Source organism: Eleutherodactylus coqui, chromosome 2, assembly GCF_035609145.1.
Source record: "Eleutherodactylus coqui strain aEleCoq1 chromosome 2, aEleCoq1.hap1, whole genome shotgun sequence".
NCBI classification, from domain to species: domain Eukaryota; kingdom Metazoa; phylum Chordata; class Amphibia; order Anura; family Eleutherodactylidae; genus Eleutherodactylus; species Eleutherodactylus coqui.
Genome location: NC_089838.1, coordinates 122,924,424 through 122,937,472, shown reverse-complemented (window position 1 = coordinate 122,937,472; position 13,049 = coordinate 122,924,424). Strand labels below are relative to the sequence as shown.

Sequence of the window (13,049 nt, the reverse complement as noted above, 5' to 3'; positions counted from 1 at the left end):
TGCTGCAGATTTCTAGTGCATTATGCTGGCCTGTGTGAACATAGTCTTAAAGGGGTTTTCCACGCAAAATACATATCCACAGGATAAGTCATCAATAGTCAATCAGCCGGGGACTCAGGATCCTGGCCGATCAATTGCTTTCAATGGAGAAACCTCACATCGCATCGCACAGTGTGCACCTAGCACGTGCTGCGATACTAATGCTAGTCGCATTGCTAAAGTCCCTCTCCATCCCCTTACCGGCAGCTCCCATAGGCTGGGAAGAGAGCGGGAAGAAATTAGCATGGCAAGTGCTACTAAAGTACCTTCCCCTCCCTTTGCCGGCAGCTCTCATAGGCTTCTATGGGAGCTTCTATTGCTACAATAAGCTGGCAAAGGAGGGGGAGTGAGGGGGAGATACTTTAGCAGTGGTAAAGTTCTTTCCCCCGACTGATGGAATTCCAGGCTGCTGTAGCCTGGTCAACTAAATGGGCGAGAAAATGGGAGATATAGCTGCAACTTGGTCGGGGCTTTCTCTCGCTCATGCATTTTTTAAAATTTTTTTGGCCACCATGCAGGTGATTGGTCAAAAATTTCAATGCCCGTGTTAAAGAGCCCTAAGGTTTTGATTCAATAAATCTACAAATCTCCATACAAAGGTAATACCAACACATATAAAGCAATCAAAGTTTTATGATGTCACACTAGTGGAACTATACTAAAGGACACATTGTGTCAGGAGTTCCCCCTACCCAAGTGACATAAAAACCACAACCCAAAGAGGCCATTGTCTCCATACCAGTAGTGTAGTGCTGTTACATAAGACACAAATGTCTTCAAGTAAGGCAACACACCCAAAATATATACACGGCGCTAATGAAACCTTCATAAGTCAAGAAATTGCCCTTGTTCAGGCGCAACTACGCTCTGTGCCACCGAGCATAGTTGCGCTTATGCTCATCTGAAACAGCATGGGCGATTTTGCACGCACAAAAACGGAGACAAAAGAACCCTTTGATTTCAATGGATTTCTTCACATTCTGCGTTTTTGCGCACCGATTTCCTTCGGGGGAAAAATACACAGCATGCTCAATAGGAGTCTATGGGGAGCGCAAATTGCGGTGTCAATTGCTAATACCAGCAACTAATTAGTCTCCTGAGTTGGTTCAAAAGATGTACAACAATGGACCGCCCGGCGCACACTGACCTTTAATAACGAGTAGGACAGTTCTAGTGTGAATATGGTAGTGCAAAAGTCCTGTAGGGGCACTTTCACACAGGCGTATTTGCGCGCACCGTGCGCAGAGAATAGGACCCATTATTTTCAATTGGTTCATTTTTGCTTTTGCACAAGCAAAAAAACAAAACGTAGCATGCTCTACTTTATTACACATCTGCTCATAGGAGTGTATGAAGGATGCGCAAATGTGCAACCGAGACCCACATGATTGCGCTGCACACTGCACAATTTTGCGGGAAAAAGAACACACCAGCGACTAATTAGGTTAAATAACCTTTTAACTCAAGGCTGCATCCTGCTGCCATGGCAACAGTCCCGGCAGTACGAAAAGCACTGTAAAATGTGCAGAGCGGCATGTGATAGTGCAACTTTTTTGCGCCGTTAATGCTGCACATGTGTTGTGCCATATACTTGTGGGAGGCCTCCTACACACGACCAGGTTTGAATTGCTTCATCCGCGATTGTCTCCCACGCAGACAATCCGCGTCATTCTGCACCAATTCAAACCCATGGAGCATCTGCATGTCCGCTCACGGATAGTGACTGTGATTTTCCACTAGTGGAAGAAAAATTGCAGCATGCTCTATTTTAATGCGGGCCCCTAACGGACGGCTTCCATTGAAGTCAATGGAAGCCGTCCGACCTGCAGCCATTTGGGCCCACGTCATTGCTCTGCGACAGCGCAAGGAAGTTAATCATTTAAAAATCTGTACTGCACATATTCGACAGACGGATCATCAGCAGTACAGAAGAAGACAAGAACTGACAGGTACGTGCGGACGCCAGCCGGGCACAGGGATGGATCCGAAATCCAACCCGTTCGTGTGCAGCCGGCTGAATGCAAATCTGCTTTTTCCATAGTTTTTGTCAGGTAGCCAAGCGGCATTCGCTGCAAACATTTCTATTTGTACAAGTTGAATGCGCCTAGCCCGAGTGTGAGCCCAGTGGTAGGTATAAAGTAATATGACCTATGGGACGATATATAACTGACTACAAGCAACTAGTTCTCTTTCAGGGTTAATAGTCAATGCTTATTCTCTGATCGCGCCCCGGTTCCATCTGGATTATTAGAATTAATATCTCTGGGCAGTAATCATTAGCCAAGTGTTACCTTACTTAAACCTTAATAATAGACCCTAACAGCCCTTTGGATTTACATTCTATTACAGTCTGCAGCGCCCCCTGCTGGGCCCACTCACAGTTTTTTCCTTTTCAGATTAAAAAGCAACAAATCATTTCTCTAAAAAGATGTCTAGTTAGGATAAGAAGATTTTTCTGGCCCATTAGGCAATGCTTGTTTGCTTTGATGTTGAGAGCCATGTAAATTAGAATGTGGATTACTGGATGAAGCAGAGCGCTCTCGTTCACGTTTTTACATCTAATCAGATAAAATGCATGAATGTGAATGTTGGAGTTTTCCCTGCTATGAAAATACATTTTACTCCTGTTGCATGTAGAGTGGATATAAAAGTCTACACGCCCTGTGAAAATGGAAGGTTTGTGGTATGTTAAAAAATCCACCAAAGATGAATGATTTCAGATTTATTCCCACCTTCCATGTGACCCGTTTTCTGTATAATTCCACTGAAAAAGAAGCAACTCATTTAGGGTGGAAAAAACAAAATAACAAAACTAAAATAATGTGGTGCATAAGTGTGAACACGTCTTATATTTAGGGATGTGGTTGTGTTCAGCATTAGCCAATCACATTTACACTCATGATAACTAGTAGTCAGCGCTCCGCAGGGATTCTCATTCACCCCATATAAAGTTCAGCTCTTCCAGTAGGATTTTCATGGTCTTAGTTGCATTTTTCAGCAAAAGCCGTAAAGCGCTTACAGCACATCACAGGGATCTGATTGTTGGAAGGTCTCAGTCAGGAGAAGGGGACCAAAGCATTTCCAAGGCATTAAATATGCTATGGGACACAGTGAAGACGGTCAAGAAGTGGATTAAATCTAGCACAACAGTGACATTACCGAGAACTGGATAACCCTCAAAATTTTTTTGAAAAGACCAGATTAAAGTTGGTCAGAGAGGCTGCCAAGAGGCTGCCAGCAACATTAAAGGAGCTGCAGGAATTTCTGGCAAGTCCTGGTTGTGTAGTACATGTAACAACCATCTCCTGTATTCTTCGTAACTCTGGGCTGTGGGGTAGAGGGGCAAGACGGAAGCCTTTTCTAATAAAGAAAAACATCTAAGCTCCACTATGTTTTGCCAAAACCTATATCAACTCAACCCATAGTATGTTGGGGAACGTAGTATAGAATAGACAAAAAAAAACCAGTGCTCCAGTAAGCGGATAAGCGGAATAAAGCAAGAAGTAAGACTTACTTAGCAGGGGTGCCAATGGGAATGACACCCCTGAAGATCCTGGTCGGCTTGTAGAAATATAATCGTGTCCGTGTAGTAACGAAGAAGTAACGTTTATTTAAAGTACACATTAGCCTTTATCAAGCATACCAAACCAATTAAGATCTGTGGGTTGACCTGAAGAGGGCGCTATACACGAGATGCCCTCGCAATCTGACAGATTTGGAGCACTTTTGTACGGAAGAGTGGGCGAAGATTGCCAAGTTAACCCTTTCCAATCCACTGTCTGACGTCTGAAGACATTATGATTTTAGGCTGTACAGCTCCGATGTTGGAAGACATCCGTCAGGGTTCTCTTACTGTATATTGCCAGCCTCTCTGCTGTCGGAGCCTATCCAACGTGTCACCTCATGCAGTACTGGCTTTAGCGAGCATATAGCGCCATTGTATAATGGCAGAAAAAGAGTAAGCCCCCTAGGAAAATCAGGATACAAATTGGATTGGAAAGGGTTAAGATGTGCCATGCTGCTTGACACTTAAAGGGGATGTCTCGCGAAAGCAAGTGGGGTTATACACTTCTGTATGGCCATATTAATGCACTTTGTAATATACATCGTGCATTAAATATGAGCCATACAGAAGTTATTCCACTTACCTGCTCCGTTGCTAGCGTCCTCGTCTCCATGGTTCCGTCTAAATTCGCTGGCAGCTTGCTTTTTTAGACGTGCTTGCGCAGTCCGGTCTTCTCCTTTCAGCACAAGCCGCTTCAGTGTGCTCCCCGCTACAGCTCTTCTGCGCATGCGCAGACGAGCTGTCACTGCTCGGGAGCGCGCTGGAGCGGCCATTCTGTACCATCCTCTGTTAGAGGAAGGTGCAGAAACTGGAGCTGCCGTCCCGAGAAGCCGCCCAGCCGTCCAGCTGTCCCGAGAAGCCGCCCAGGTAAGTGATGGGTCGGGGGTGATGTTCACTAACAGGTGAAGGTCCCGGGCCACAGCGGTAGGCCCCGGAGCCCAGCGCTAGGTTCCGGAGCGGGGCCTACCGCTGGGCTCCGGGGCCTGCCGAGGGGCCTTCGTCTGTTAGGGTCTAGCGCTGGGGAGCCGGGGCGTAGCGCTGGGGAGCCGGGGCGTAGCGCGGGGGAGCCGGGGCGTAGCGCGGGGGAGCCGGGGCGTAGCGCCGGTTACCTGCTGCCTGGCGGTGGGTGACTGGTCGGCGGCGTTCAATCCAGGGGTCCGGTCGGCGGCTGCGGGGCGTCTGGTTGCCAGGGAGACACAGCTGGTAGCGTCTCGGGAGCGCGCACGTCGGGCTACAGCAAGCGATGGGAAAAGAGCTGGCGGCCATCTTGGGAAAACTTTTATAAGTTGCTGAAACGCTGGAACGGTAAGTAGAAACCAGCTAGAAAAGTCATTTACAGGGGGGCTTAGTAATGTATGCTTAATTAGGGGGACTGGGCAAAAAAAAAAATTCACTGCTTCCTCGAGACATCTCCTTTAACCAAAAACATTGACTGCTGTCATAAAGTCAAAGGGTGTATCAACAAATGATCAGTTTTAGAGTGGACATATTTATGCAACAACATTATTTTGGGACTTTTTTCCACCCTAAAGGATTTCAGTTTGTTTTTCAGTGGAATTGTACAGATAACGGGTCACATCAAAAGTGGAAATAAATCTGAAATGTTTCATCTTTGTTGTAGTTTTTTAACATGACAAAAACATGTCCTTTTAACAGGGGTGTGTAGACTTTTTATTTCCAGTGGGGAACATCATTTGTTTCTCATGATAATCCTGTTTATGTCCACTGTCTGTGTTATCTATTAAGGTGACATGATAACAAGCTCAGCCTATGGCTTATATTATACCCTTTATATCTTTTAATTAGACTTCTGAACCTTTATTTCAGGCAACAGTTGCTGCATTTGCTGCTAGTGAAGGCCACTCTCATCCTCGTGTTGTGGAGCTGCCAAAAACTGATGAAGGCCTTGGTTTTAATGTCATGGGAGGAAAAGAGCAGAATTCACCAATTTACATTAGTCGCATAATTCCAGGTGGTGTGGCCGAGCGACATGGAGGACTAAAAAGGGGAGATCAGCTGCTATCAGTAAATGGAGTGGTATGGTTAACGTGTTCCTATCTAACCGACGACCTCAAGAAAGGATCCATAATGATAATTATTTATTTATAGAGCGCATACATATTACTACTTACACGTTGATCCAGGGATTATTCTGACTGCCATTATGGAGTCTGGAAGGAATTTTTTCCTCCAAATGGGCTAAATTGGCTTCTGCCTCATTGGGTTTTTTTTTTTGCCTTCCTCTGGATTAACAAGGGGGGGGGGGGGTGGAAACAGGCTGAACATACTATGTTACTTTACATCCCTTGATATTATGGGTTTTGTCCCTATTGGGGCTCAACATTTTTAAATTCATCTATTACGGTAGAATATTTTTGAAGTGTGGGATGAAACAAGCCTACAAACGCCATGGGGCCTCAGTGCTGCAAGGCAACAGTGCTAAACACTGAGCCACCATTTTCTATGGGCAGTCAAGATTATATGTATGCCCATTGTGCCAACAATGATCTTCACGTGGTGTAGCACTGGTTCAACAGGGAGCAGCAGCATTATCCCATAGCTGCAACATTGCACCTTTAAGGCTGGTGTCACACAGGTGTAAGCATATATTTGTGAGTACGATGTGATTTTTTAAGTCGTCCATAGGAAATAGTTGACGAGTTTTCTACAAATTTGCTGCGATATTTCTTCTCATAGCATCCCTGTGAGAAAAAAAATCGCACATGTAAATAGACATATTGAAAACAATGGGGTTTATTTCTGCAAGTCTCACAATGCACTAAACTGACATGGGAAACTCACCTGTATTAATGCAGTCTAAGGATGGTTCCACAAAGTTTTTTCTTTTGCAGTTTTTGTTGCAGTTTTTCATTCAGTTTTTTTGAGCCAAAGCCAGACAGGAATCCAGCCCGAAGAAGTATAAGTCATTTTTTTTTATATTTTCCACCCCTTTGAATCCCTTTCTGGTTTTGGCTCAAAAAATTGCATGACAGATTGTTCCAAAAGCCTTTGTGAAACCACCCTAAGACTAGTTTTACACAGCCAAGTGCGATATCGGGCCAATGAAACTCATCCCGATATTGCGCTCGTGCACATACAATGTACCAGCGGATGCGAGGTGTTTTTGTGTCAAACGCCTTTTTATCACTGCAGTGGCCCTTTAAGTGGTAACTTCCTGTGTTTTGTTTATTGCCTAGAACTGCGTGGTCATTAACAAAGAACAGGGAGTCACCACTTAAATCGTTAGTGAGCCACAGTGGGTTAGAGATTTTGGCCGCATAGCAGTCGCATCTCAGATGCCACTTAAGGAAAGGAAACACTGTGCAGTGGTTTCAGGCACTAGGGTGGAGTCTCAGGTGTAATAGCTGCATGCCTGGAGAGTAGTCAAGGAAGAGCCAGAAGTCAGCCATAGGAGGTCTCAGTTCACAGTATGGTTGAAGGAGGTGGGTAGCATAGTTAGAAGTAAAGCCAGCAGTCAGCAACAGGAGGTCTCAGTTCACAGTATGGATGGAGGAGGCAGGAAGAGCAGTCAGAAGGGGAGCCAGGGGTCAGAAACGGGAGGTCTCAGTTCACGATACAGATGAAGGAAGTGGGTAGCATAGTAAGAAGTGAAGCCAGGAGTCAGCAACGGGAGGTCTCAGTTCACAGTATGGATGGAGTAGGCAGGTAGTGTAATCAGAAGGGAAGCAACAGCAGGTCTCTGTTGAATAGCAGAAAAGCAGGCAGATGGAGAGCTTGCTCATGGCTGTGGAGCACAATAATCGCATGCTGGTGCTGCGGCGGGGTCAGGCTTTTATAGTGAGCCTGATTAGAAGCAGGGTGGGGCCAGGACAATGAGACAGGCAGTGGATTTAACAGGAACAAGGACATTGCTAGGATCAGCAGAGGAGCTTGTCCAGCAAGCTAGATAGCTGAGAGAAACCGCCTGGAGCACAGGAGGTCCCAGGTTCGGGTCCTGACCCACTGCATGGAACCTCATACTTACTGCAGTAATGTTCTATGCCCATCTATTAATCACCAGTTTATATTCTATTGCGATGAAGAGTTTATTTCTCACACAGTAGATTATGTGGTAATTGGGTGGTTGTAATGATATTACATTTTCTATTTCCATAAATGCAGAGTGTGGAAGGTGAACATCATGAGAAGGCAGTAGAATTGTTGAAAGCTGCAAAAGACACTGTTAAGCTTGTAGTGCGATACACACCCAAGGTGTTGGATGAAATGGAGGCTCGCTTTGAGAAGCTGAGGACTGCAAGGCGCAGGCAGCAACAACAGTTACTAATTCAGCAGCAGCAGCAACAACAGCAGCAACAGGCACAACAAAACCATATGTCGTAGGTGAGAGTTTTCATTGCTTTCACTTCTTAGCTGTGAATGTTACAATGCATTAGTATTCGGGATTAGAGGCTTAGCTGCTACATCATCTGTCCCTCCAATGGATTATATATATCATATGCAATTGCAGGAAAAAAGTAAGTGAACCCTTTGAAATTACCTGGATTTCTGCATTGATTGCCAATAGATTGCAGTCTGAATATTAACTAAACTAATACCTTAAAAACAATTGTACCATATATGTATTCTATTGAGCACATTGAGAAGAACTACAATGCAGTGAGAAAAACTTATTGAACTCATAAATTTAGTAACTGTAGGTCCTCTTTTTTGTACCAATCACCTTAAGGAAATGTTTTCTGCAACTGCAAATAGTATTTGCACAATGTTGAGGAAAAATTTTGGACCATTCCTCCCTGCAGATATATTTCAGCTCATCAATATTTCTGGGATGCTTTGCATACATTGCCCTTTTCAGTACATGCCATAGCATTTCAGTAGGTTTAAGGTCTGGACCCTCACTCAGCCATTCCAAAAACAAATCTTTTTTTAACCATTTTTTAGTTGATTCACTTGTGTGCTTTGGATTATTATTTTGTATCACCCAATGTCTGTTCAGCTTGAGGTCATGGAGTGATGCCCTTACATTCTCCTATAATATATTTTGATACACCCTAGAATTTATTGTTCCCTCAATGATCACAAAGCATCCCGGCCCTGAGGCACAGAAGCAGCCCCAAACCGTGATGCTCTCTCCACCGTGCTTTACACTTAGGATAAGGTATTGATGTTGATGTGCAGTGTTCTCTTACCTTCAAATATAGCATAGTACGTTTGTGATAAAAAGTTATACTTTGCTTAATTTAATCTATTCATGCAACATCTTCCCAGAAGCACCGTGGAACATCTAGGTAGTGTCAGGTGTAGTGGCCCGGCGGGTCCTCTAAAACAGTCACCTCAACACCTGTCCTGTCATACCTGTCTATTCACTTGCCTTGGGCATAGAAGGTCCCGTGCATCAGAGAAACTCTGTTTCCCCCCCTCTTCTAAGTCTGGGGCTTGGTTCTGGCATTAGCTGGTTGCCTATTGGCTAATTGCCAAGTTCACAAGGGTTGAAGCAGAGTCCCGAGTAGGAAGGATTCAAAGAGAGCCCCTATGCAGGATGGGAGGAGAGAAGAAAAGTGTGGGAACTGAAAGGAATAGGGGGAAGAGAGAGTGTGTGCTGGGAGGCAGTTGGAGTTAAGCGTTGGAGAAGAGAGGTCATGAGAGAGTTGGTTGCAGCAAGTCGTGTTGGAGAAGGAGGAGGTGTTCGTACAGAAAAGCAGTATCTTTACAAGTCTTCCCGAGGGTTAGTGAGGTCCCTTTCCACTCCTGTGGTGTTCCACAGCAAAGAGGGGGTAAATCTTCCACTAAAACAGTGAGTCTAAAGCTATTCCGGTGAACTCAAAGCCAGGATTATTGTAGCTACCATCTTTCCCTCAATTACACCTACACTCTGTTTAAATCTTACTCATCCTGTCAGCTAGAGAAACTAGTGAGCAATTGTCTTAAATTCAGCTTCAGTGAAAGTGAAAGTAAAGGAGAGAGCCTTGAAGTCAATGGTCATTTATCATATTCAATTCACTGCATATTGCTGTATCTACTTGTACCATCACCAAGTGCTGTATTGAAAGTTTCTGTATTCAATTGTTACAAATACCAATGTAGTAAATCTGCGTGCTCCCAGATTACTACACAAGCTACTGGACTCATCTCAATCCTTTTTATCGGCTCTTGATCACCAGAGTCCAGGTTGGAGTAGTGGCGTCACCCGTGACAAAACAGGCCTTCCTGTTAAGTGTACCACGGTACGTTATTTTGGCCACTGTGCAACAGTTAAGCAGGGCATTGTTATCGCCACTGTCGGGAGACGTTACAGAGCCACCTGTGACAGCTGTTCTACAAACCCTGTGGTCTCCCCCACTTTGGCGCGCTCAGCTCGGCCATTGCATCAGACAAACTTGAGATGGGTCACAATGTCTTTTATGGACAGCAGTGTCTTCTTCCGTGGTGTTCCTACAGGAGCATCATTCTAAAATGTTTTTCTAACAGACACATGAATAGACGTTCTGCCGTCTGTAGAGTCCTTTACTGCTCTCCTTGGATTCTTTCTCATCTCTTTGAGGATGCAAATATATATAAAATATTGGGTTCTGTCACTTGAACTATCTACAGATGTATTAATAGCTGATACTTATTATTCATAATAAGCTGCTAATAAAAAGAAAGTGCACAATAATATGCTTCACTGAAATTGACAATTTTTCTTGATTTGAATAGGATTACATTGCCATAGAACTGCTCCATAAATATGTATATTAATATATTATTATACTATATTCCCCTCCAGGATTGGAGGAATATTTCTTAAACAGGAATGAATAAGGAAAGGGCTATTTATTTCATATCTATCTCATATCTATTTCATATCTATTTCATATCTCTCTCATATCTCTTTTATCTCTCTCTTCTATCTCTCTCTCTTTTATTTATCTGTCTGTCTCTCCATCTCTCTGTCTGCCTCAGTGTCTATAGCCTCCTGCACACGGGTGGAAATTCTGCGGCTGGATTTTCCGCAGAATTTTTCCCCATGCACGTTGCCATCGAATTGCATTAGATAATGCAATCCTATGCAGACAGCCGCAATTTGACCACATGAAAACTCGCACGGTAAACAAATCGTGGCATGTCCCATTTCTGTGTAAGCCTCGCAGAGGCCCGCACAGAAACTTCGCGGCTGATGCGCCGACTCTGCACAAGAGCCGGCTGGGCGGCAGCCGGCACATAGCAGAGCGGAGGAGACGCCAAAGCAGGTGAGCTGTGGTGGTCACTGCAGGGGCATGGCTTGCATCCTGATGTGGGATCTGACCCGGCCGTCTGCAGGAGGCCTATTGCTTATATCTATTTGGAAAAAGTATCTTTTTTATTTATCCCCTCGTTCACACGAGCGACAAAGTGATTTTCGTGTGGCGCGATGCAACTTTGACAGTAGGAAATCCTACTGTCAAAGCCTTAAACTAAGCCCTGGCTGCAGAAAAAGAAAAAAATACACATACATCACCTGTCCCGCGCTGTCAGCCTAGCCGCATCTTGTCCACGGGTCCCCGGCAGTGATCTTCCCCTCTTCTGGCCGGGGATTCAAAAATCCCCGTCTCCTGGAACAGCTGGCTGTGATTGGCCAGCGCTTGACGAATGGCAGTGACTGAACCAATCACAGCCATTCATTGAGTGCTGGCTGTGATTGGCTAAGCGTCAGCCAATCACAGCCAGTGCTTCCAGAAGGTGGGGATTTTTGAATCTCCGGCCAGAAAAGGAGAAGATTACTGCCGGGGACCCAGGGAGCAGATGCGGCCGGGCTGACAGCGCGGGACAGGTGATGTATGTGCATTTTTTTTTCTTATTCAGCTACAGCTTATTTTTGGGGCAGGACTTATATTTCAAGCCTCCCCCCAAAAACCTTGCATGTGGTGCTACAAGGCCGTGCGACTTTGTAGCACCACATGCGACTTTGTAGCGCTACAAAGTTGCTGTATCACCGCGATAAGTCGCAGTGATATCGCACAGACCAGTGATGCCGTGTCGCCTGTGTGAATGAGGCCTCATGATCACCAAAAACTAGATTTTCCAACTTATAGTACATGCTTTCTCCATGTGCCTTTCCATTATGTATCTCTATCCCGTGTCCGGCACATCTTACACAGCTATTTCACTAAGAATGTATTTGTTTGCTCTCAGTTGTTTGCTCTTTGCTTTCACTGCAGGCTTTTCTCCAGGAAGAAGCACAGATAGATGAGCGGCATTGTTGCTATTCCTCCAGGAGTCCATTTTCCAAAGGATCACAAGAGAATTTGTTCTCATTATCCAGCGAAGAGATGGGTCGATGTTCCTTTGGCTGAGCTATTTAAAAGCTTTTACTGTAAAGGTGATATGTTTGATAGTTAGGAGAACCTCTTTGTTTTGGACTTCCTCTCCGATATTTATTGTAACCATATAATTCAGTATTGTGTAAAGAGGATGAAGCAGTCTGTATTGATGAGTTTATTTCTATAGTTGGGTCTGAGTGCCTGAGATTGTGTCTAGAAATCGTCATTGTTCACTGGACACCAAACTGCATCAGTTTAGTGCACTAACCGATCAGCACTTGTATACACTCAAGAATAATATCCTGTACTGTATATTGTATAATCTAACACTCGTTGTTTGTAAGAAAATTCAATATTTTTTCCTTACAATAGTAAGTTATTACATTTATACGGTTTTACGTTGTTAGGCAGAGCAGCACTTCGTTTTGTGTTTTGTATGTTTAAGCAATGTTAGATTCTGTAGCTGCCGCAAATTTAGAAGAAAAGAACTGTATTTTACATATAACTATTGTATGTAGCATCTACCACCATATTGTACGAGGCAAATATTATTTGGCTCCCCTAACCCGCGTTGTACATGTTTTGTTGTTTTTTTCCTTATGTTACTGTTTTATATACTTTGTTATATTTATGTCTGCCCAGTGTTTATATTAATCATCATCAGAAATAAATATTTTTTAACTAAATTAACCCTGAAAGCTCGTTTTTTTTTTACACGCATTAAGCTGTCTTAACACGGGCAAGAAAATTGCTCAAGATTTGGGCCGTTTAGAGTTACCTTTAGGAAAGGAGGAATAAGGCCTCATGCTCATGGCAGTGTCAGACTCTGCTAGCGGAATATGGCAGCAGAGTCCGACACAGCGCCCCCCAAAGGCCGCATACTAATTTCTCCGTATCCGCCGCGTGAGTCCCGTCTGACGAGCCGGCAGTGGGCGATGACGCGTAATCATGCGATACTTCCTCTGTGCTCACAGCGGAAGTATTGCGTGACAGACGGCTTCCATTGACTGCAATAGAAGCCGGCCGCACGTTTTCCCTCTGCAATTAGACCATGCCGCGTTTTTTTTCACTCTGCGTGAACATTGAGCTATTAGGTTCAATGGAACCTAATATTTGTGGGATAACGCCACGGATTTCCGCCGCGTGATATGCAGAAATATGTCCGCGGACATTACAGTACTAACTAGATAAGCACTCCAGACGCT

At 44.4% G+C, this 13,049-nt stretch overlaps 1 protein-coding gene across 1 annotated transcript in view; it reads left to right on the top strand.

Moving 5' to 3' along the window:
• The window catches only part of LIN7A (lin-7 homolog A, crumbs cell polarity complex component), a 55,539-nt gene extending 43,045 nt beyond the window's left edge, over positions 1-12,494 (top strand). Inside the window, exons 4-6 of the mRNA XM_066589858.1 lie at positions 5,432-5,641; positions 7,727-7,945; positions 11,743-12,494. Of these exons, the coding sequence (XP_066445955.1) occupies positions 5,432-5,641; positions 7,727-7,945 (429 nt within the window). The 3' untranslated portion in view covers positions 11,743-12,494. The remainder of the gene's footprint in view (positions 1-5,431; positions 5,642-7,726; positions 7,946-11,742) is intronic.
• The last annotated feature ends 555 nt before the right edge of the window (positions 12,495-13,049 follow it).